Source organism: Oryctolagus cuniculus, chromosome 6, assembly GCF_051225735.1.
Source record: "Oryctolagus cuniculus isolate XC-2025 breed Fujian yellow rabbit chromosome 6, ASM5122573v1, whole genome shotgun sequence".
Classification (NCBI taxonomy): Eukaryota; Metazoa; Chordata; class Mammalia; order Lagomorpha; family Leporidae; genus Oryctolagus; species Oryctolagus cuniculus.
This window is the reverse complement of record NC_142872.1, coordinates 87,623,404-87,646,106: the sequence shown is the minus strand read 5'-3', so window position 1 is coordinate 87,646,106 and position 22,703 is coordinate 87,623,404. Positions and strand designations below refer to the sequence as shown.

The window sequence follows — 22,703 nt, the reverse complement described above, 5'->3', positions numbered from 1 at the left end:
GCAATTACAGACAAGTCACTTTACTCTTAGTGAAGCTTTGAGAAAAACATGAAGCTAAATATTCACTTTTAAAATATTAATGACATTTTAAAAATTATGTCTGGTGACAAGATAAAACCGATTTTAAATATCTGCCTCTCTGCCAACATGGGGAAAAAGTGGTAAATTAAATGACAAGATTCATAGTTGCTTAGCCAAAGATATCAATTTTAATGTGTTTACACAAATGCCATATTTGAGTAAGAGCATTCCACATTAATTCCTGAATATTTTCTACTTATTTATGATTTTGTAATCATTTTAGAATCCCAGTATATTGAAGATGAAGTAAATGAACCAGTTCAGTCTGTTCTTCATGAAGTGGTACACACAGAACATGGTATGAATTAAAAACTGTTTTGTCAAAAGTTTTTAAAATAATGTGTAATTACATAAAATGATCTGGACATTATTTTAAAATTTAAATGTTAATTGAATGTTTGGGGTATTTTTCTAAAAAAAATTATTCCAAATCAATAGAGCCCAAATAATGTGTCTAAAATGGTGCTAGGTTCACCTGATTTTACCCTGCCTTGCTGTAAAGGAACTGGTAAAGACATGGAATAAACGAGAACTGAAAAACCAGGGATAGATAGGCAAGCCCGAGAGGAGGAACAGATGGCAAACAAGCCATGTGCATTGTCCGGGTGCTGTAGTCAGCTCTCACCGTTTACTTCAAGCTGGGTTGGTTGCCAGAGCAAAACAGCAGAAAGTCTTCCTTATACATAGGGCATATTATCAGAGAGGGAAAAAAAGCATATTACTTACTTAGGGAATGTAAAGCATTTTCCCTCCACTTAGATTGATCTAAAAAATGTCTCATGAGGTTCTGTTTAGAGAAGATTCAATGATAATCTAGAAACCGATGCCTCAGATTGTTATAAAGTTGTTTCTTAAATGTCCCTTGATAAAAGCAGAGAACAAGACCCTGAAAATGTAACTCATAAAAGGATTCTTTCCTGATACTCCTGATGATTTGGTATGATCCAAAAGTAGCCCTCAGGGGAAAAAACGTTGTGTGTCTTAAAAGTCCCCCACGATATAAACTGATGTTTGCTGGTGGCCGCTGGGGACGTGGGAGCCATATCTTCTCTCGGCAGCTGGGATAGCCACTTACCTGAATGTACCAGAATATACCTCTGCCCATGTGAGCTGGTGCAGTCCTCCGCTTCTTACAGCCTATCTTTACAAAACCTAACAAGAGGAAGCCGTGTAAGGAAGTGATTTCAGCAGAATGAAGTGAGTGCTGTAATGGGGAAACACAGGTGCTCTGTGGGGCTTACCCAGACAGAGCAAGAAGAGACTTCCTGGAGGTGATATCATGTCTGTTTAGGAGCCGAAGGCTGGCGGGGAACTTCTCCAGGCCAGCATTGTTAGTGTTTCAGCAGAGGGCATAGAGCATGTGAAAGTCTAGAGGTCAGACTATCTGGAAAGATCAGAATGGCCAGCACATGGCTGTGCAAGTGGAGAGAGGAGAGTATTTCACTCAGTTCTGAGAGTAGCTGGCCCTGGCAGAGGGAGTATTGTGCATTCTATCTACAGCATGAGAAATTTGGATGGGAAGGTGCAGGAGTGTAGTGGGCCAACCGGACAGAGGTTGTACTGGTGACTCCAGTGAGTCGAGATGGTTCATCAAGGCAGGTTAGCCAATGTGTGGCTACAGAGAAGAGGAAAGGTGCAGTGTTAGGTGGGTAGCTTCCAGCCAGAATCGGGATAAATTCAGTCTCGCATTGTGTTCCCTGCCGCCCACCTCTTCTAGGACCTGCTCCTTCCTTCACTGAGACTTTCTCCTTAGGAAGTCACATGAATGGCCCATGGCTATAGAGATTATTTATATGTTGGTACCTCTTGGATATATAGCTGCAGCCCCGATCTCTGCTCTAAGCTCCTGATTTACTTGGCTGTGGACCTGACATCTCCATTTAGAAGTCATCTGCACATGTCAGACTTAAAATACACCTAACACTGAACTCTCGATTTCTCCCCATCTCACAACTCCTTCCCACCCTCCTCAACGCACCTCACACCCCCAAATTGCTCTTATGTTTTTGTTAACAGTCTTCCCACCTACATGGCTGGGTCTGCTAAAAACCCCATGTTCCTTGGTTTGTCTCTCTTCTGCCTTCATGTCTCATCCGTCAGCAAGTCCTGTGGGTGTTACCTCCAGTGCCAATCCTAACTGGTGCCCTGCCGTGACCATTGCCAATTCCCTTGACCACTGCAGTTGCATGCAGTTGGGTCCTCCATGTCTGTTTTTGCCCCTCCATAACCCAGGTCTGAGTGGCCTAGCCAGTCCCTCCTTACCTCATCCCAGTCTGTCCCCTATTCTGTAGCCCAGCTGACTTTCCCTCCTTTCCTTGTAACTCCCAAGCATGCCCCTGCCTCAGGGCCGTTACTGTATTTTCTGCCTCTGCCTGATCTTCACATCCCAGCATGGCTTCTCTGACCACCATCTCTAAAATCACCTCCCCTCCTCCACTGGCATATATTTCATTACTGGATTCTAAGTCCTATATCTGCTATTTCTTAGCAGTGCGGCTTTAGCACAGTGTCTCAAGATTCTCATCTCTCAGAGTGGGATAATAGTTACCTCTTAGCATTGGTGTAATGGCTGCAGATTTCTTGGCAATGCCCAGTGTCTGAGAAACCTATAGGAAATGATTTTCTTCATACGTGGCTTTCAGTGCCTGAGCAAAGGAGACTCAAAAGGAACATATGATGGCACTTGGTTTTTGTACTGAAAACAGGGAGATTCCCATTGAGTAGTGGAGTTAGCTAACCCTGCTAATACAAAAATCTTGAGATTGCACTGGGTAGAAGAAAGGCGAATAATGAAAGAGGAATATGGTAAAGAGGAATGAATAAATTTCCAGCAGGAATTAGGATTAGTAATTGGTTTACTGGGGAGCAGAAAATCTGAATATGAGGAGAAACAATCTAGCAGGCTATGACAAGACCAAGGCAAAGGAAGCATGAGCAGAAAGAGGCCACTGTGATTCAGTTACAGCTGAGAAGGTCACCAGGATGCGCAAAGGCAGAGCAAGTAAGCAAGCTAGCGTGTTGTTACTGTAATGGAGATAATAAGCATTCTAATGCTCATTATGAGCTAGGCGTTTTTCTAACGGCTTTCCTCTTCACAACAATACTATGAAGAGATATTTAATCCCATTTTATGGAGAGGAACTCTTAGGCACAGAGTAAAGTAAGTTGCCTGGAGTTGCACAGCCTGCATGGAAGAGCCTAAATGTGGAGTCATCCCTCCCAAGACCCCATACTCCTGACTTGTGTGCTGCAGAAAACCATAGCCAAGTGCATCTCACTCACATTGTTTAGTTAGAGCTCTTGTATGTGAGCTACTCTGCTGGATCCATGGGCATTACTGCTGGGACAGTGCAACAATTAGGCAGTGCAACAATCCAAACCGTGCTGCAGTGGGACAAGGTAGCATCTCCAACATCTGCACAGAAGAAGCAGATCAGCTCAGTGTATCACAGAAATTAATCACAGAAGTGGAAACAGGCAGTTTTGCATAACCTAAAGACTACCCAAAGGAAAGTTTGGGCGCCCAGTACAGGACACATCACTTGTAGACATAGCTTGTGAATTCCATAGTGGCTGGCTGGTCTTTACATGGGAACATTTGAATCGTCCTTTAAAGTTTCTTCATGGACTTTTGTGCCAGCTCTCAGGGAAAGGTCATAATATGGATATTGTTTCTGACTCAGTGGTGATTGAAAAGGCAAATAAATTACAAAATATTGACTAGATTATGACATTTTAAATATTGAGTACTGGACATACATAATAAACCAAATACATAGGGTCCCTGTATTGATGGGTTCTCGTTTTACTGAGAGACCAGGCCTGCCCCACAACTAGCACTCGGGCAGAGTGATGACATGGCTTCAGAGTTGGGGGGACAGTAGCATCAGCAGAGGCCCACAGGAGGATGGGGACATGACCCGCAGTAAGAGAGCTTGTGCAGCACCCCTCAGGGGCTTCTGTGACTAAGTTGGCTGCTACCAGTTGGCCCTCACTGGAACCAGCATCACACTGTTCATTGTCATTGTTGCAGAAGACATGCAGCCAGAAGAGCCTGGACCACCAGGAGAACCCCAACCAGAGGATGACAGCTTCCTGGTGGCAGAACCCCAACCAGAGGATGACAGCTTCCTGGTGGCTGGTGACAGCAAGGATCAATTTGAGACCCCAGAACATGAAACAGTTCCTGAAGGTAGGACACATTTTCTAGGTTTCAGGATAAAAAGCAGTAGATGATTTATAATTGTGAATGTTTTGCTTACACTCCTTTGAAACCAATGTTTAACTTTTAGTTTTTTGAAAATTGAAACTTCGTTTCAATTAGCATGAATTTCCCCCCAGTTGAATATATGATTTTGTTTTTAAGCAGATTTAAGGGAAACTCTGCATATATACATATCTTAGTAAAAAGTAAATGAAATACTTCAGCAAACTATTTTTACTATGTTCTCCTGCCTCGGGTGCCATTTGTTATATGAAATTCAAGCAATAAAGAAATGTTTGAATTGATCTGTTCCAGGTTCTTATTCTGTCGTGAACGCTGTGGCTACAGAGGGTAGAGCATAGCTCTTATCTTCCTTGCCAGACCTCAGCACACCCTGTTAGCAGCCAGATAGTAAATATTTAGACTTTGGGTATGGCTCAGCCTCTGTTGCAGCTGCTGGGCTTGGCTGTTGGAAGAACGCAAAGGCAGCTGTGGACAGCACCTACACAGGGGAGCATGACTACGCTTCTGCAAAACTTTATTTACAAAATCCTGCACAATACAGCTACAGAATGATTACAAGGACTTCTTTAAGGCATAAAAAATGATGAAAAATAAGCTTTATTTCTTAAAATATTTAATATACTGGAAAATTACTTTAGAAGCCAGCAGCTCTAAATTTACAACAGGATGTATTTCATGAACTTTATATGGAAGCCTGTTGTTTTAGAGCAGAAAATGCACTTTCCCAAAGAAACTATGTCATATGTGATGGTTTGGTTTCCATGCTGACCTGCAGAATGATATGTAATGCATACATTTCTGTGGAAAAAAAAAAGCCACCAAAATGCTTTTGAACATACATATGGCTTCAGGCACATTATACATTAAAAGTATGCATTTAGAGACTAGCTTTAGAACTTTCTTTTTTTAAATTTATTTAAGGTATACAAATTTCATATATTTTTAAAAAAGATTTATTTATTTCTTTGAAAGTCAGAGTTACACAGAGAGAGAGAGACAGAGAGGCAGAGAGAAAGAAAGAGGTCTTCCGTCCACTGGTTCACTCCTCAGTTGGCCGCAATGGCCAGAGCTGTGCCGATCTGAATCCAGGAGCCAGGAGCTTCTTCCGGGTCTCCCATGTGGTTACAGGGGCCCGAGGACTTGGGCCATCTTCTACTGCTTTCCCAGGCCATAGCAGAGAGCTGGATGGGAAGAGGAACAGTCGGGACTTGAACTGGCACCCATATGGGATGCTGGCCCTGCAGGTGGCAGCTTTACCCTCTATACCACAGCGTGCTGGCCCCCATGTATTTCATATATACAGATTCAGGAACATAGTGATTTGGGTAGAGTGGAAAGAATTGTCTTTAAGAATCATTTGTCATGTCTATGGGAAAACTTTCTAATTTCTTGGTAGGGATGTGAATAAAATGATTCCCATGCTTCCCGGTATCACTTGCTTCCTCCCACCTTTCTTTGGTCAGGCAGGCAAGATTGACAGTTCTTCAGAATTTTAGTGTTGATATGCTGCTTATACCGCACACTTCAGTTAAGATGCACAAATAATCAGAAACACAAGGATCTGATATTTGATATATTCAGGTTTGGAGTTATAGGGCAGGCACAGGAATTTCTAAGAAGTGCATAAATTGAAGAAACCTTACGTTCTATCTTAATTGGGCCATAAATTCCTTTTGAAAATTGTTGGTCGAAAGTCTTCAGAACCTAAAACTATTTACAGTTTGTACATCTGTTAGATAAAGCGAGCAGAAGTCATTTGGCGTGGCAAGGTCATTTGGTAGGACTTGGGGGCTTGCTTTTCAGCCCCTCAAACACAGGGAGTCTGCCTTGTTCTTCCTTTGTGGGTCCACCTATACTCAGTGTACTTCTGCTCCAGAAACAGGAGGACAGGTCTAGAGAACAGAGCACCACAGTGCCGTGTGAAGTAGACTAGAAATCAGCACCTTCCTGGGCCCGACCATTGACCCTTGTCACTCTACAAGCAGCATCCCCCTTTTTTTAGATCAACTGTGGGGTGTGTCAGTCCTGGGGGCTGTTGAGTAGATGCTGTTAAGAGGATATGTGAAGCATTTCAGGGTGTGGTTCTACTGAGAGAGAACATGTTAGGCAGGCATTGGATTGATTTCCCTGTGTTTTATTGTAATAGTTATTTTTTTAAAAGTAAAATCAATGATAAACATAGATCCATAATACACATATATAGTGTATATACATACCATTTTATCAAAGTAGTAATAATGACCTCATGTTTTTTCAGAAACTGAGTGTAGTTACTGTGAGGAAGAGACAGGTGAGATTTTAAGTTAATGCCATTCTTTCCAAATTAGAATGAGTCTTTTCCTTTGAAAGAGCATTATGCTTACATATGAATAATATTTTAATGGACTTAGTATGACTATATCACTTATATAATTAATAATTTTATCTATCTTTATATATATATATATCACAGAGATACATTTTTGTGAAAATAGTTTTTTGTTTTAAAGTCTGTTTCCTGAGGAGGAATTAGTAGTAGTGAGACCACTAGGTCAAGAAGATGGAGCAGAATTGCCTCCTTTGCAGCTTTACATGACAAAGAAAATGAAAACTTGAAGCTGCATCTTGTCACATGTCATTTGCCCCCACAAGGTGTGACCACACTGGGACTGGGCACAGCATCTTCTCACAAGCCCATGTGGCTGGCTAGTTTTTCTTTAGAGTGGAGCTAATCATTCTCCCAAAGCTCGAGGACCACGTGCATTTAGGACCCACATGGCCCTAACACTGTGTGTCTGTAAACACTAGAACTGTACTCCAGCCTGGGAGGAATGTCATGTGAAGTGCTGGGGTAGCCAGTAAGGTAAGGGCTAGATAACCAGACCCCGCTGTGGCAGGTGCTGCCTCTGGGAAGGAGGAGGAATCACCTGCACTGCTGTTTGTCTCTCTGCCTCTCTTAGTTTTCATTGGCTAACTATAGTTGATTTTGCATATGCAAAATAAGAGTATAGCTCAGCTATTTTGTGATGATGGGAACACTTCATCTTTGTGTTTAGAATTTTGCATAGTTAATACTTAATTGTTCTCTGAAAGGACATATTTGGGCATCCTCATGATTTGATTTTACATTTATAGCATTATAAGGAATTGTTCCAGTTTTGAATGACATATGATCCTTGTTTCAGATACATTTGTAATTTCCTAATTATTCTCTGATTTACAGTTTCACAGGACCCTAACCAGGATATGGAAGATATGGTGTATGATCAGGAATATCTAGGTTTGTGAATATTAAAAACACTTTGATATGTGTTTCTGTTTGGGGCAGTAGCCAAGGCCATTGTAACCCAGGGTTAACAATTCACTCCGATTTAAAACAGAGATCTCTTTATAATACTTGCAATCATTTGCCCAGATACTTACAGCAATTTCTCAAGATAGTTTAACATTGGGGAAAATGAGGGAGTGGGGAGATGTGTTTCTCAAATCACTGTTGGGGTTTTGGTCTTTGTAGATAGGGTGCTGGGAAGAATATTTGGAAATTAAGGAAGGAGTACAATGCAGTTGGGCAGTGCAAATTCCAGTTTTGCTCTTTCCTATCTTTGCAACTCAGCAAATTGTAGAACTTTATTCAGCTGAAATGTTATTAAGTGACCACAATAATATATATCTCAACAAGTTGTGAAGATGAGAAGTAATTTGTGAATCTTTTCAGATGGTGTCTGGTAAAGTACTTGGTTTTTTTCATGTTTGGCAAAGGTGTGTATTTTTTTTCTTTTTAGATTCCAGGGAACCAGTAGGAAATGAGGAAGTACCTCACTATGATCAAGGTATTAATGCACATATTCTTAAATTTTGAATGTTCTTTAAGGTTTTTCCAGTTGCAGTGCCTTGTTTACATGGTGATTTTTCTCTCAAAAGAGTCAAGAAGCAGTTTTAACACCTACTACAAGACTTTTTGTCTTATAACAAAATGAGACTATTAAAAGAATATTAGGTGTTCCTATTTCACCTCTTCTCCCAATACCTCCTTATAACAGAAAGAGATGTTAAATTCTAACACTTCTTTTGTGTATTTTGCTGTGTGCCAATTTGAGGAATTTTTAAGAAAATAATTTATTTGTCCTCTCCTTCAGTTGAAGAAGCATTTACTAATGTCTTTGCAGACACTAATGTTTAAAGGAATAGGATTTTGTGTTTGAGATTAGATTGTTTCTAGCTAAGCTGTTATACAGAATGATTCATTTAATACTTAACTTTCTCTCTCTCTCTCTCCTTCTCTCTCTCTCTGTCTCTCTCTATATGTGTGTGTCTCTTTTATGTTTTTTGCAGATGATGTAATATACCAAGACTATGATGACCAAGGTTTGGAATTGCTTCTTAACTTTAAGCCATGTACTTCTTTTAAAATTTTCCTGTAGTTTGACACTCAGTTATGGGGAATTATATTTAAAGCTATAAATATCAACTTAAAACTTCCAAATGATAGGACTCAAAAGACTTCAGTTGGGGATATCATTTATCTATTTCAGCGGCTCTGCCATCTAAATAAATGTCTTTAACAGGTTGCCATAGGAGGCAGTTGGAAATTAATCAGGACAACCCATGTCATTGCTTTATATTCTTCTTTCTCTTTTGAGTAATATATGCATGAGCAACTACTTTAGTCAGAACTTAATTGCTTTAGCTGCTTCTGCAAGTTAGTCCTAGTCTCAAGGGAGACTGATGTGTCAGGCTGGGGAAGGTTATGAAGAATTGGATTCCTGTCTCTTAGGCAGCCTAGAGAAATTAGTCCTGGCAAATGTGGCATGCACAACATCCAACTCAGACATAGGCCATTGTGACTCCTCTATGTCTGGGCATTTCATGTACTTTTTTATTGAACTTTGTTAAGAAAATGTTTTTCCTGCTTCCCAGATGAGAGAAGTAAGGTCAGAGAACATAGTTTGCCCATTATGGACTAATGGGCAAATATTAGCCGAATATTAGGACTAAGAAACAACAGAACCAATAATAGATCCTTTTCCCCCCAATTTCTTGAAAGATGATTGTGTAGAAGGAAGTTAATTTAAGTAAAACTTTGTATGTAAATCAAGAACAATGAATAAATGTATTGTGATTTGAGTTGAATATGGAAGATTTCCTATATTCTAGATGGTTTTAGGGCTGGAAATTCCAAGTCACATGGAGTCCCTGTTTCCAAGGATTCTTTAGTCTCATGATAACTGTTAAAGGACAGCTGAAGAAAGTTGGAAATGACTGTATGTCATTTGAAACCTGACCTGATTTGAAACTTGATACTCTACTAAGATTATCATCCATAGTAGTTGCTTCTAATGGGATAAAAATAATACCATTGGAAGAATCCTGCAAGTCTTTAGGCATTGATTTCGTATAAATAGTTAAATAACTTCACTGAGATTACCTTTAGATTTTCTTTCCAACCTTGAATTAATGAAGGAAATAGGAGAAATAAGAGTTTAGAAATTAAAAGTTATGCAGAGAACTGGACTTGAGATTAACTTCTTATTTCTGTTCATCACTATAATGGTTTTTAATAATATGTATTTATTTATTTGAAACCTAGAGTTACAGAGGTTTGGGAGGAAGGGGATAGACAGAGAGAACTTGCATCTGCTGGTATACTCCCCAGATGGCCACAATGGCTGGAGCTGAGCTGATCTGAAGCCAGGAGCCAGGAGCCAGGAGCCAGGAGCTCTTTCCAGGAGCCCACATGGGTGGAAGGGGCCCACATACTTAGGCCATTTTCCATTACTTTCTCAGTGGAGAAGCTGAGACTCGAACCAGCCCTGACACAGGGTGCCAGCATTGCAGGCGATAGCTTTACCCCTTATGCCACAATGCTGGCCCCTAAACTTTTTTTTAACAAAGTAGCTCTAATGGGTCAGGGGTCAATTGTATGCTGAATGTATACAGAAATTTAGGAACCAGATGAAAGAAACCAAGTTACTGTCACAAAAATGAAGTTTTAATTAGGGTGAAAACAAAGTCATATTTCAGTAGGCAGAATATATTCTATATCGAACTCCCCAGCTCCAAACCCAGGAAAACACATAGGTGGATAGGCCTACATCAGGAACCAGCTTTCTTCATCAAAAATATGCTAGAAAGCTTTTGGCCTACATTGGCCAAACCTGGGGGATGTAACAGTAGAGTCTCACACCTAATTGATTGACTGATTCATGCCCTACTTATTTACATGTTTGTTCCTGTGTCCAGAATGTAAGACACTAGAGAAGTTCTGGTGAAGAACACACGTGTTTTCCATCTTCCCCTGGCCCGTGTGTTTTGTCAGGGAAGCAGAGATGAAATATGATTTCAGTGGACTAGTCAGCTAAAATTGTGGTGAGTGCTGCTGACAAGTGCAGGGCGTAACTTAAGTTTATAATCAGGAGACCTTACCTAGTGTGTGGGTGAGGCAGGCTTTCCTAATGTTTGAGCTGATGGGGACTGCAGTTGACCAGGTGAAGGAGAGGTGACTGGGCCATTGTGTGAGCTCTTTTAGGTGCCTGGAGTGCTGAGAATTAGAAGGCAAGTGTGGGCTGAGGAGTGAGATGGTCCAGGTCCAGAGGCTGCCCCTGGCCTAGATCAAGGATAGGTATCTTCACCTTAGGGAACTGTGCTGGGGTGCTGAAGAAGCAGATCTGCCTTTTGAAAAGATTGATGGGCTGACACATGGCAGATGACTGGAGAGGGAGAAGAGAGGTGTGGGGAGGCAGTTTACTGCAGTCCTCCAAATTCAATCTGTCCCTGATTCATGTCACTGCCAAATGAAGTCACAGGAGATGGTTTTAGAAGGGGGCTGTTCAGCGGTGCTCAGCGCTATCAAGGGCCATGTGTGGTGAGGACTGAAAATGTGCCTGCCTTCTGGTTCCAGAGTGACCTCACAGGTGACTTTAGTGTCTTGAAGTTGTACAGGGATGAGAGAGTTTTAAACTAAGCTTATGTCTGTGAAGGCAGAGGGAGATGGACAATGTTCAGGAGGTGGAACTGGCAGGACCTGATGTGTAGGTGAGGTTGGGGAGAGCGGGTGCCTGCAACCCCATCTGCACTTCTGGCTTTGCAGCTTGCTGATCAGTGGTGCTTTTTCCCCTGACTAGAAGGCAAGGATGGAGGCAGGAGGTCATGAGTCCAGTTCTGGGTATGTTATAGGTGGGTTTCTTTGATACCATTCCTGTGAGTGTGGGAGTCTTTGGTATCCACTTGATCATTGGAACCAGGCTCTGGGATCTCTGAAGCAGGGAAGAAAAACAGATGAGGGGAAGGTTTCGGGTTATCTTTGGAGAAAGGCTGCATTAACACTTGCAAAAAAGATGACATGATAAAGAAATTGAGGAGAACAGAAGACCGAAAGTAGAATCTGGTCACACCAAAGTCCAGGAGCAGGGAAGAAGGGTATTGCTGAGAGATGGGGCAAGTGGGGCTAGAGAGGGGCCCTTAGATTGAAGGAGGTGCTCATGGGGTCCTAGCAGGTGCTTTGTCAGGGGTGTGGTCTGGGCCACAAATGGGAGCAGGTTGAGGAGGGGAGTGAGGAAATGAGACATCAAAGGTAAATGACTCTGAAGAAATTAGGTTGTGGCATGGAGGAAGGAGGGCTGGGAAAGCAGGTGCAGGACAAGATTGTCTTTGTTGTTGCAGTTGAAGCTGGGGGGCATTGGAGTATTGGTGCTGCTTGGGGTGACAGAGAAAACATATCCTCATTGCCTCTTTGTCTTTCACATGCCACCAAAAGGAAAAAACTATAGATAGATAGATAGATCTGTAGCCCCAATATTGCAATTCTAAGCATAACATCTGAAAACTAGTAGGTGATAAAATTTGTTTCTTTATTAAATAAATAGATAGATAAATAAGGATACATACAGGCTCATTCTGGGGAAATAAAGAAGGTTGGAGGGAGGTTGGCTCTTTGTGTGCCAGAGGTTGGAGGCATTTTGGAAGATGAGGCTGGCCAAGAAATGTGAGACACCCAGGGCATGGGAGGACTGTGTGGAGATGGGCTCTCTCTGGAGCAGAGCAAAGCTACATGAAGGCTTTGCTGGTAGATAAGAAAAGAATTGAGCAGGGGGCCCCGGCTAGGGTGTGAAGGCAGGGCCTTTCAGCTGGCCTCTTTTTCTAAGGGACTGGCAGGAGGGCATTTGCCCCTAAATTAAAGACCTGAAAATTGTTCCCTAAACAGACTAAGGGGTGTGCCTGTTGACAGGTCTAGGGTTATGAGCAGAGTAGAGCTTCGGCTTAACTCAGAACCTCCACCAAAGACAGGAAGAAAATTTAAGAAGGAAATTCAGTGCTACTGAGGAGCAAACATATGACTGATCAGGGAGGAACTTGGAGGTGACCCAGTGGGTAGGAAGGAGGCATGAGCAATTGCCCAACACCCATGGCTACAGAGTGGCTGACCTGGGATTTGAACCCAGGCCTGCTCCACTCCCACTGGTTCAGACTTCCCCACCCTGCTCTGCAGTCTGTGTTTCCCAGTGACAAAGCCCCAGAGGTTCAGAACGAAACACGACATTGTCTCTGCCTTTTTGAAATGTGTTGTCAATTTTTGTACTAATGAAAGTTATGCAGTGCTAAAGAATTATTTTTTCTGTTTATTTCATAGTATATCAACATTCAGAAAATGAAAGGATTGGAATTTCAGGTGAGTTTTTATGTAAACGTGTTTTCTGTAAGCCAACACACTACTTTTATTAAAATGCTTATAACTTGTGGAGCAGAAAAATGATCTAAGAAATATAAGATATTTTCAAGTCACCAAGAAAATAATTGGGCCTTGTCAATGCTCTGCCTTTCAAATAAATAATAAAACAAATTTTAAAAAAAGGAGATCCCATCTAAAAAGAGCCAAATATGTATTTCTGAGTGGAGAAGAGTTAATTTTAGGGATCTCAGTGGCAATGAGCTAATATGTGTTTGCTTTTTCAGATGATGTAATAGAAGATTCAAATGTGTTTTCAGAAGGTAAGTTAATTTTCTAAAGAGTTCTACCTTCCACAGGTGTTTAAAATAGTGAGCACTTCCAATTTGCTATTTGTACAGTGCTCCGGAAGGGAGTACAAGAGTGATGAAGACAGACAAATTCCTGTTTCATTGGGGATAGCATTATACTGGCCAGCCAGGTGATAAATGCAATAACTAAAGCCTGAGAAGTACATGGATGGCTATCAAAATTTCAGGGTACTGTAACAGAAAATAACTAATGATGGTGTGGAGAGTACTCTAAATAGGAGGAGAAGTGTGTGTAAGCAGAGTTGACCTGGTAAAAAGGAGTCAGCTACAGACAGAGATGGGTTGAAAGTTGGGACCTTCATGTTATTACTGAGCTAGAACAAAAACATTTTTTGGAAATAAAAGCATAGTTTCTGAAAAAGAAAATACTCTATACTAAATAATAGTGCTTTAAAATTGATACTTTAGTGCAAGTACTTGTGTGCCTTTTATTAGAAAACCAATCTAAAAAGAGCCAAAATTAAATATATGGAGTGGGTAAGAGTTACATAATTCTTAACAGTTTACAAAATTCTCTTGCATACATCGTTTCAATATACACTGAAGGAATTTACAAATTTTACAAATAATTAACTTAAGGCAGAGCAAGGTCAGGTAGATGACCAGGCTGGTCCCAGGGTAGCAAGCAGCTGAGCCGGTGCTCCAGCCAGCCTTGGGACCTGAAGTTCACTCCCTATGGGATGTATGTACCTATCACAGAGTAGGGTATGGGGAATTTGCTCTTGGAGGTACTCCACTCCAGCTGTCAGTTTTCAGATTAAGTGGTAACTGCTTCTCAGCTTTGGTAGACAGGCTGGATAATTGTGCAGTCAACTGAAATGGGGTGGGGCCCTCGGTGTGGAGGTTATGGGAGATACTGCAGTAGCCTGCCGCGTCCCCTGAGCTGTGGGAGCGACCCGTGCTTGGGCGCTGTGGGCCCACTCTGTGCAGCCAGGATGCATCTCGTGGAGCAGGGCTAGACTGTGTTGAGACTTTCCTCGCACTTCCCACACCTCAGTTCTCCCTGAGGAGTATTAATGTTCTGCACACTGTAGCCCAGTTTATGATTTGACTCAATGAGAATCAGAAAGGAAACCCAAAATCCCAGGAAGACCTTCACTCGACCTTCCCCACATATGTTTTACATATATATAAACTGCAGAAACTAACATTACAATATGCAATTTGATCCTGCCTCTCTTGGATTAGAAATACATGGTTTTTTCCCTTATGATTTCTTAGGCATTTTGATCATCTGATGAAGGGTATCACTGAGGAAGCTCTGTCTGGTGGACCACAGAAATCTGTGGTGTGCACCTGTAGCTCCATGCTGGGTTCCTCCACCCCGGACTAGTCCTGAAGCAGAGCTCACGCTGCACACACATCCACAAACCTCCCCTTCCCCTGTCTCTTGTCTTGGCTCCTTGTGTCGACAGATAGTTCAGTTCCCAAACCAGAAACATGGGAGTGGTTCTTGAATCCTCCTTCTCCCTGCATCTCTATAGATAGTCACCTATCCTATAAATAGACCCCTAAGTGTTTCTGGAATCCTTTCTTTCCTCTGTAGCTGTTGTAACTAGCCATCTGGTCCAGCCCCTTATTGTCTTCCTTGGTATTGGCAGCAGCTTCTTATCTCTGTACTGGCCTCCTTCACATCCGTCTTTGACATGCCATTAGGATGATGTATTCAAAGTGTAGATCTCAGTGTATCAATCCTGTGTTTACACTCTGTTGTTCTGCTACTAGTGTCACTAAAGTTACTTTCAGTTGCAGATAATAAAAACCAAACTCAGGCTGTCGTAAGCAATTAAGATATGGAAACAGATCTGTGCGGACCTTTTAGGGCCTACAAAAAAGTTGTGATTATATTCTAGGTACAGTTAGAATTTATAGAAATAATTAAGCAAGATGTGATATCTGATTTGTGTTTTGAAGAAGTACCTCTGCTCTTCGCTAGAGAATGGATGAGATGGAGCAAGAATGGAACAGTGGGCCACCCTGTAAGAAAATTACTGTCTATTCATCCAGGGATATGATTGGGATGCCCAGAGTAAGACTGTGACAGTGACAATAGAGGGGGAGCTTGTAAAGTTGAGATATATCTAGAATTAAAGTTGATGGCCATTTCTGATGATTGTGAAGCAAAGAGGAGAAATTAAGGGGCCCTTTCCTTGAGTTTAAGGAACTGTTGGATGATGGGGTTGTTTATTAAAAAGAAAGCCAGGTTGTAAAAGAAACTTATTTAGGGGAGGAGATCAAACCTCCATATTAAGCATTTTAAGCTTGGAGGTGTCAAGTAGGGGACTGGATATGCCCATCTGAAGTAGATGGGCAAGACTTGAAAAGCATGTGAACATTTGGGGCTCATCATCATGCATATGGCTATTAAATCCATGGTATGGTGTGATTATTTTGGAGGTAAGTGCAGTGAGTGGAAAGGCAGTCCCAGCACTGAGCTCTGAGGACTCCCAGTGTGGTGCGGGGTGGCTGGAGGGTGAGTAACCTGTGAATCTGGAGAACTGGGAGAGAAGAGTGTGCTGGGAAGAAAAGGGGGTGTGTTCCCTGCAGCCAAGTGGCCTGGGAATTTCAGGACTGAAAAGTATTGGCTGCTTGCAACAAAATAATTCCAAATATTGTTTGAAGGATGTGTTAATTTATAATTTGAACCAAATTAATACAAGAAGAAAATGGATTGTTAGGTTTCGAGATAATAATACGTGATGGAGCAAATCCCATCAATGTGTTTTTATAACATTATAAAGCATAACAGCCTCTGTAGTGGTACTAGGTTGAAGTATCTAGAGAAAAAGGTGAGATGTTAAAAGCTTGCATCTTTGACTTGGCTTATAATATATTATCTTCAATGTTACTTCTCAGAAACAACTTTATGAAGGATAGTGTTTCACTTTAAGATTTGATTTCAAGGACCAGTGCTGTGGCGCAGTGGATTAAAGCCTCGGCCTGCAGGGCTGGTATCCTATATGGGCACTGGTTCGAGTCCTGGTTGCTCCACTTCCAATACAGCTCACTTCTAATGTGCCTGGGAAAGTAGTTGAGGGTGACCCAGGTGCTTGGGCCCCCGCATGCACGTGAAAGACCTGGAGGAGGTTCCTGGCTCCTGGCTTTGGCCTGAAGAGCCCTGGTCATTGTGGCCATTTGGGGAGTGACCCAGTGCATGGAAGACCTCTCTTCTGTCTCTACCTCTCTCTGTGAATCTGCCTTTTAAATAAACAAAATAAATATTTTCTTTTTTAAAAAAAGATTTCATTTCATTTTAATTTATTTCTGTTGTTGCATCAATATTAAAACAAGATTATGGGGGCTGGCAATGTGGCACAGCGGGTTAAAGCCCTGGTCTGAAGCACCGGTATCCCATATGGGCGCCGATTCTAGTCTGGGCTGCTCCTCTTCCAATCCAGCTCTCTGCTGTGGCCTGGGAAAGCAGTAGAAGATGGCCTAACTCCATGTGGGAGACCAGGAATAAGCTCCTGGCTCTTGGCTTCGAACTGGCGCAGCTCTGGCCATTGCAGCCATCTGGGCAGTAAACCAGTGGATGGAAGACCTCTCTCTGTCTCAACCTCTCTCTGTAACTCTGTCTTTCAAATAAACAAAATAAATCTTAAAAAAAAAAAAAAAACTCAATTATGAGGAAAACTTCTCAAGAATAAACAAGGTCCTTTAATTGTCTTTCCTTGGCTTATTTTAATAAAAATTTTATTTATTTATTTGAGAGGTAGAGTTACAGACAAAAAGAGGGAGAGAAAGAGAGAAGATCTTCCATCCATTGGTTTACTCCCCAAAAAGCCATAATGGTCAGAGCTGAGCTGATCCAAAGCCAGGAGCCAGGAGTTTCTTCTACATCTCCCACAGGGGTTCTTATGTAATACAAAATCTTATGTGGTGCAAAAATTTCTTATGTGATGCAAAATCAACCTGTATATTATTCCGCATTTCCTTTGCCAACGAATGAAGTGAAGTTAGTCAAGCAAATAATATTGTGAAATCTGTTATGCCAGACAATGTGAAATACTGGAAGTTCATAGATTTTTTTAAGAAAAATATAAGCATGATTTCAGAATTTTTTTACAACAAAATAAGCTTAATTCCATTTTACTTGTACTTTAAGTACCTGCCTGAAGAACATTTGGCTAAGTTTTGTTGGAATAGTGTTAACAGCCTAATGTTTTTATCATAATTACAATTGAGTTTTTTGAAGTTTGCAGAAATAACTACCGTAATTTAAGTATTGGCAGGCTGTGTTTTAAACATTGGTCAGCAATATGTAATGAATTATACCTTTATTTTTCATTTCAGATGTATATGTTCCCCCTGAAGAAGATGAGCAAGAAGTGCCACCAGGTATGACGTTTTGTTCAATACATTGCATTTTCATTTGTGGTTTAACTTAAAGCATTGTTGATAATAATACTTGTTTTATGAAATGAACCTGTGAAGGGTAACAATGTTGAGAAATTGATCAGACTTACATTTAAAAGGAAAATTTTTGTGCTTTGGTCAGCTGAGCCAAAACAGTAGAAAATACACATCAGTTTCAGTCTGGTATGTGTGTGTTGTGCTAGATTTAAAGGACTATTAATAAAGTACCTGATAGCCTTACCTTTATAGATGGTAGTAATAGTAGAAGTTGGGTTTTTGGAGTTTTTTCCCTTCTTGATTGACATACTATTTGATTTGGAATCAGTATTGCTATAGGATGCAAGTTGAAGAATGCATAGATTATGACCTTACTCCTCTTCTTTCCAATTCTCTGCCTGTCTTAAGAGCATCCTTCGTGCTCTGTGGCTTCCTGGGCTTGTCAGTACCCCCACAAGGAGGGAGACTTTTTTTTCAGTCCACAACTTTAAACCCATTTCTCTACTTTTCTTTATGTTCCTACATCTGTCCCTCTTGTCAGTGAATTTAAAGAATGGGAACAAGAGCCACATTGTGGCATAGTGGCCTAAGCCACCACCTGTAACACCAGTATCCCCTATGGGTGCTGGTTCGTGTCTCAGCTGCTCCACTTCCCATTCAGCTCCCTGCTAATACGTCTGGCCTAAGTCCTCGGGCCCCTGCACCCATGTGGTAGACCTGGAAGAAAGTCCTGGCTCTTGGCTTTGGCCTGGCTCAGCCCTAACTATTGCAGCCATTTGGGGAGTGAAACGGTGGGTCAAAGAGCTCTCTGTCTTGGTCTCCTTCTCTCTCTGTAATTCTGCCTTTCAAATAAGTAAAGAAAACTTGAAAACAAATGGGAACAGCATTTCTTCCAAGCTTGAGCTTTCAGATACGCTTTACAGATGACATGAACTTTACCTGCAGTCAGTAATTAACATAAATAAACCTTTTTTTCATAGTGAGAAAGTTTTATTCAGAGAAATTTTCCATATCCTTTCTCTTCCAAGAATATTTCTTTCTTCTCATTTCTGTATTTCAGTTTTTCTTTTTGTGTGAAATCTATTGGCTCAGTCTTTGTTCATATTTTGTTGGATTATATGCTATAACATGAATTTTATAGTGGTGTTTGTATTACTGTTTATTGATTTTGTTAGAAATAATTATACCTGCCAAAATTTATGGACTATTAAATTTCAAGGAAAGAAACATAACCAAAGAATAAAATAATCAAAGAATGATTCAGTTGCACTTTAGCTTGTCTTTGCTAACTTTGTGAATGGAATGTTTCAGGTTTTTGACAGTTGTCATACCATGTACATTTATAATAGCAGTGTGTAGAAACTAGTACTTGATTAAGAGAGCTATATTGTTGGTACTGTGGTATGAGTGAGGAAAGGAATCCATGGAGAAACTGATCTCTGTATGATGAATGTTTTGTTTTTAGAAAAATAGGACAGCGCAAGGGAAGTGGGTATCTATGTCCTTCTTTCGCTACCTTCTCCTTTGAGCCTCACAGAGTGCCCTGATTCTATCTTGAGGAGGCAGAGCAGGTTACAGATTTAGCATGTTGATTGTTATTCCACTCTTCTAAAGAAAAAAGAAAAAAATTCTAAAAATAATTTCTAATTTCTACAACATTCACATTTTTCTAGTTACAGTTCATTTTTCTTTTACTATTTACCTAACTTTGTGGAGATATGAAGGATGGCATTTTCTGAATATAAATCTCTGTTTTTATTTCAATGTTTTATAAACTGAATCCAGGAATTTCATTAAAATATAAATATAGAATATGAAATAGTTGAGGTAATGGAATGAGGTGCTTTTTTAGGTGAGATATTTAACAACCAAAGCACATGCAAGTGAAAATGTAATGAAGTGTGTAGTTCCTGCCACATAATTAGCTTTATGTAAATGGTCATTATATTTAGTAATTCATTAGCCTGATCCTTGAGGTGGATCAGGAGAAGCTGAGTTCTGAAAGACCTGCTCATGAAGTTGTAACCTGCAACTTGCTATTATCAAAGTGTGATTGACCTGCTGCATGGTTATAATTAGACCTTATCAAAAGAGAACGTAAGACTTCAAGTCAGCAGTAGTTATTTTTAACCATTGCACCACGGCTTATATCCTGTAAGTCTTACTTACTTCATATTACAACTTTTTATTCAATTGTGCAAAAAAAGTAGCCATGGATCTATAGTGATATTTTGGTACAGTAAGTTCACAGCTTTGGTAGTACTGTTTAATTGTGTATTTGATGATAGAAGTATTGTTTCCTTTCTGCTTTTCAGTCTTTGAAATTTATTTATTTGGCAGGAAATGCAAATCAAGAACTTCAGCAAAATGCTAGCCATTAATTCACTTTTTTGTGGCCCTCAGAAACAAACTGATGGTTGATTTGCCTTCCTTGGTTATTCTAAGATTAGGTTGTACAGTGTTAGTACTGCTTTCTATGAATTTTATATGAATTGCTTTATATGAATAATATTGCTTTAATATGAAATAAAGTTCATAATAGGGATAGGCTTTTGCCCCAGCAATTAAGATGTACCTGATGTTACCTAGCAGTTAAGATGGTTATGATGTACCTGAGTCCAGTTCCTTACTGCAGCTTCCCGCTAATGCAGATGCTGGGAGGCGAGGCAACAGTCATGCCTCAGTGAGTCCCTGCCACCTGTGTAGATCTGGATTGAGTTGCCAGTGCCTGGACTCAGCCCTGGCCTAGCCCTGGCCTAGCCCTAGCCATTGGGGGCATTTGAGGAGTGAACCAGTGAATGAGAGCTTCTCTTTCTCTCCTCTCTCTCCTCTCTCTCTCTCTCTCTCTCTCCTCTCTCTAAATCTGCCTTTCAAAGAAAAAGAAAAGAAAAACCTCGTCATATATTTATTGGTATACTGATCCCTTGGGGGTATCACCACCATTGTATCCAACTACAAACATAGAATGGATGCTAACACTTGTTACTCATTTTGTAGGCAGTCTTCTAAGACCATTCTATAGGTTAACCTTAGCTAGTTTTGATACCCTATGAGAGATAAATGCTGTTATCTATGTTTTACAGATGAGTGCATTGAGGCAGCAAGGCAAAGTGACCTGCTCCAGGTCACTGAGCTGACAAGTAGCAGAAGTGTGATTAATCCCCACATTCTGGCTCTAAAACCCACAATCTCAGCTGCTTTTTTTAAGAGCATTTTCAATAGATGAAGGGCTAAGAGCTGATGAGAGCTTTGAAAACTTTTGGTATAGTAAGATTAGAGACATCATATTCTTAAGCATCCTCTTAATCTACATGAGTTCATCATTTTGAACTCTGGAGTGTTTAATTATGTTTTATGCCAGGAAGATAAGGTGTCTAATAGATTACCATATTTCATTTATATTTACCAATTTATAAATGTTTTTAGGTATATTTTTCATGTAGGTGTAGGTTAGTCCTAAGTATTGATTGTTCCAGTAGAAGTCATTCATTTGGAATTCTAGATTTTTAAGATTAAGTTTGTAATCCCTACTCATTTTGCATGTGTTCACCCCCTCTCAAACTCATGTTTTACTTGAAATCATGTAGTATATTTCTAGCAATGTGCCTACATAAACATACACAGCACATTTTTAAGGAAGCATTTATGGAATATAAGTAAGATTTCCTGGCAAACATTACTTAAGGCCATATGACTGAGTCCATTAACTGTTTTTCTGTCATACTATGTCAGAAAAGGAAAACAAAGTTCATTTTCACTTGTGCTTTCATGTTAAAGGAATGGAGGTGGTTTCTGGAGGATTCTTCTGTTCTTGCCTCTTTGCAAGTGGATGCAGATGGAGACTTGTAACTTATGCCAGTGTTGACAGTTCTAGCAGTGGTAATGATTTCACTCCATTGCATCTATCCAGAAGGTTCAGTCAGGCTTCCTCATGTCCCAGTATTTTTAAATACTCTTCAGTAAGGCATAAAACGGGCTTTAGGCTGGCAGCAGCAAAGGTGAGGGGCAATAGCAGAGGTTGAATCTGTGTCCGTAGCATTTAATGTTTCATAACTGCTTTATATGTATTTGATTGTTCTTATTCATTCATTTGTTCAAAAAATATACACTGAGCAACTACTATGGTATAGGCTCTTGGCTGGGCCACGAAATTACATGATCCACAGTGTTGTTCCCCAGCGTGGTTCACAGCCCTGTGGGCATACAGTGGAGGAAAACAACAAATGTGATACTGTTACCTTCTCAGGGACTTATGTAAGGCAATTCACAGAAGAGGGGCTGACCCATCCAGCTTCAAAGGTGGTGGTAGGGAGTGAGGTTAGACCTCCCATGTGTCATTGTGCTGGTTTTAACTGAGTTTCAGCTCCTCGTGGAAGTAACAGGAGCTGATAGTTGCAGGTCAGGGGAAGCATGTGCTTACTGACCAAGAATCAATACCAAGTGCCATGCAAGGGTATAAATAGACAAGGTGGAAAAGCCAGCAGTGTCTCTTAGGGATCTTCTCTGTCATGTTTACATCTTCAGATTGGGCCCCCAAGTAACAGGAAGCCACTGAAAAATTGCAAGCATAGGAGTCTTATGATCAAACCTGGATTTGAAGAGTAGTCCAGTGAGGAGATAGAGTAAGGTGTTATCTGTAATAATCTAAGGCAGAGAGTTCATGGGAGCTGGACTGCAGAATGAATGAGGGGCAGGCATCGCTTTCATGGAAACTGGTTGGAAATAATTTGATGGGAGAGATTCCTCCCATCCTGGCTTGAGTCCTTGTGAGTGAAGGGGGGAACCTTAATGGAGGGAAGTAGAGACAGCAGGAAGCATGGAGAGGCAGAACAGTCATCCATCGTGCCCTGATTTTGGACATGTTGTTCGTGCCTTACTGAACTACTTCTGACTGGGGTTGTCTTTAAATATGCAAGAGCATCTATTTGAGTTGAACTTTATTTGCCTTATTACTAATATTCATCATTATACTTAGAGCGACTTTCCATTGTCTCAAGTTACTTCTAAGAAGTTTCTCTGAGTTTAATTA

The 22,703-nt window shown here is 40.7% G+C and overlaps 1 protein-coding gene across 26 annotated transcripts in view; it reads left to right on the top strand.

The window, feature by feature from the left end:
- The window catches only part of ASPH (aspartate beta-hydroxylase), a 240,199-nt gene that overhangs the window by 77,986 nt on the left and 139,510 nt on the right, over nucleotides 1-22,703 (top strand). For 13 of the 26 annotated variants that reach the window (XR_016235683.1, XR_011389110.2, XM_089335285.1 and 10 more), the window contains 8 exons: nucleotides 305-379; nucleotides 4,115-4,273; nucleotides 7,512-7,568; nucleotides 8,071-8,118; nucleotides 8,621-8,653; nucleotides 12,915-12,953; nucleotides 13,238-13,273; nucleotides 17,615-17,659. Coding sequence is in view for 24 of the 26 variants with exons in the window: in XM_089335285.1 (XP_089191411.1) it covers nucleotides 305-379; nucleotides 4,115-4,273; nucleotides 7,512-7,568; nucleotides 8,071-8,118; nucleotides 8,621-8,653; nucleotides 12,915-12,953; nucleotides 13,238-13,273; nucleotides 17,615-17,659 (492 nt within the window). In the remaining 2 variants the exon portion in view is untranslated. The remainder of the gene's footprint in view (nucleotides 1-304; nucleotides 380-4,114; nucleotides 4,274-7,511; nucleotides 7,569-8,070; nucleotides 8,119-8,620; nucleotides 8,654-12,914; nucleotides 12,954-13,237; nucleotides 13,274-17,614; nucleotides 17,660-22,703) is intronic. The other 13 variants (XM_089335288.1, XM_089335296.1, XM_089335290.1 and 10 more) reach the window with 2 other exon arrangements.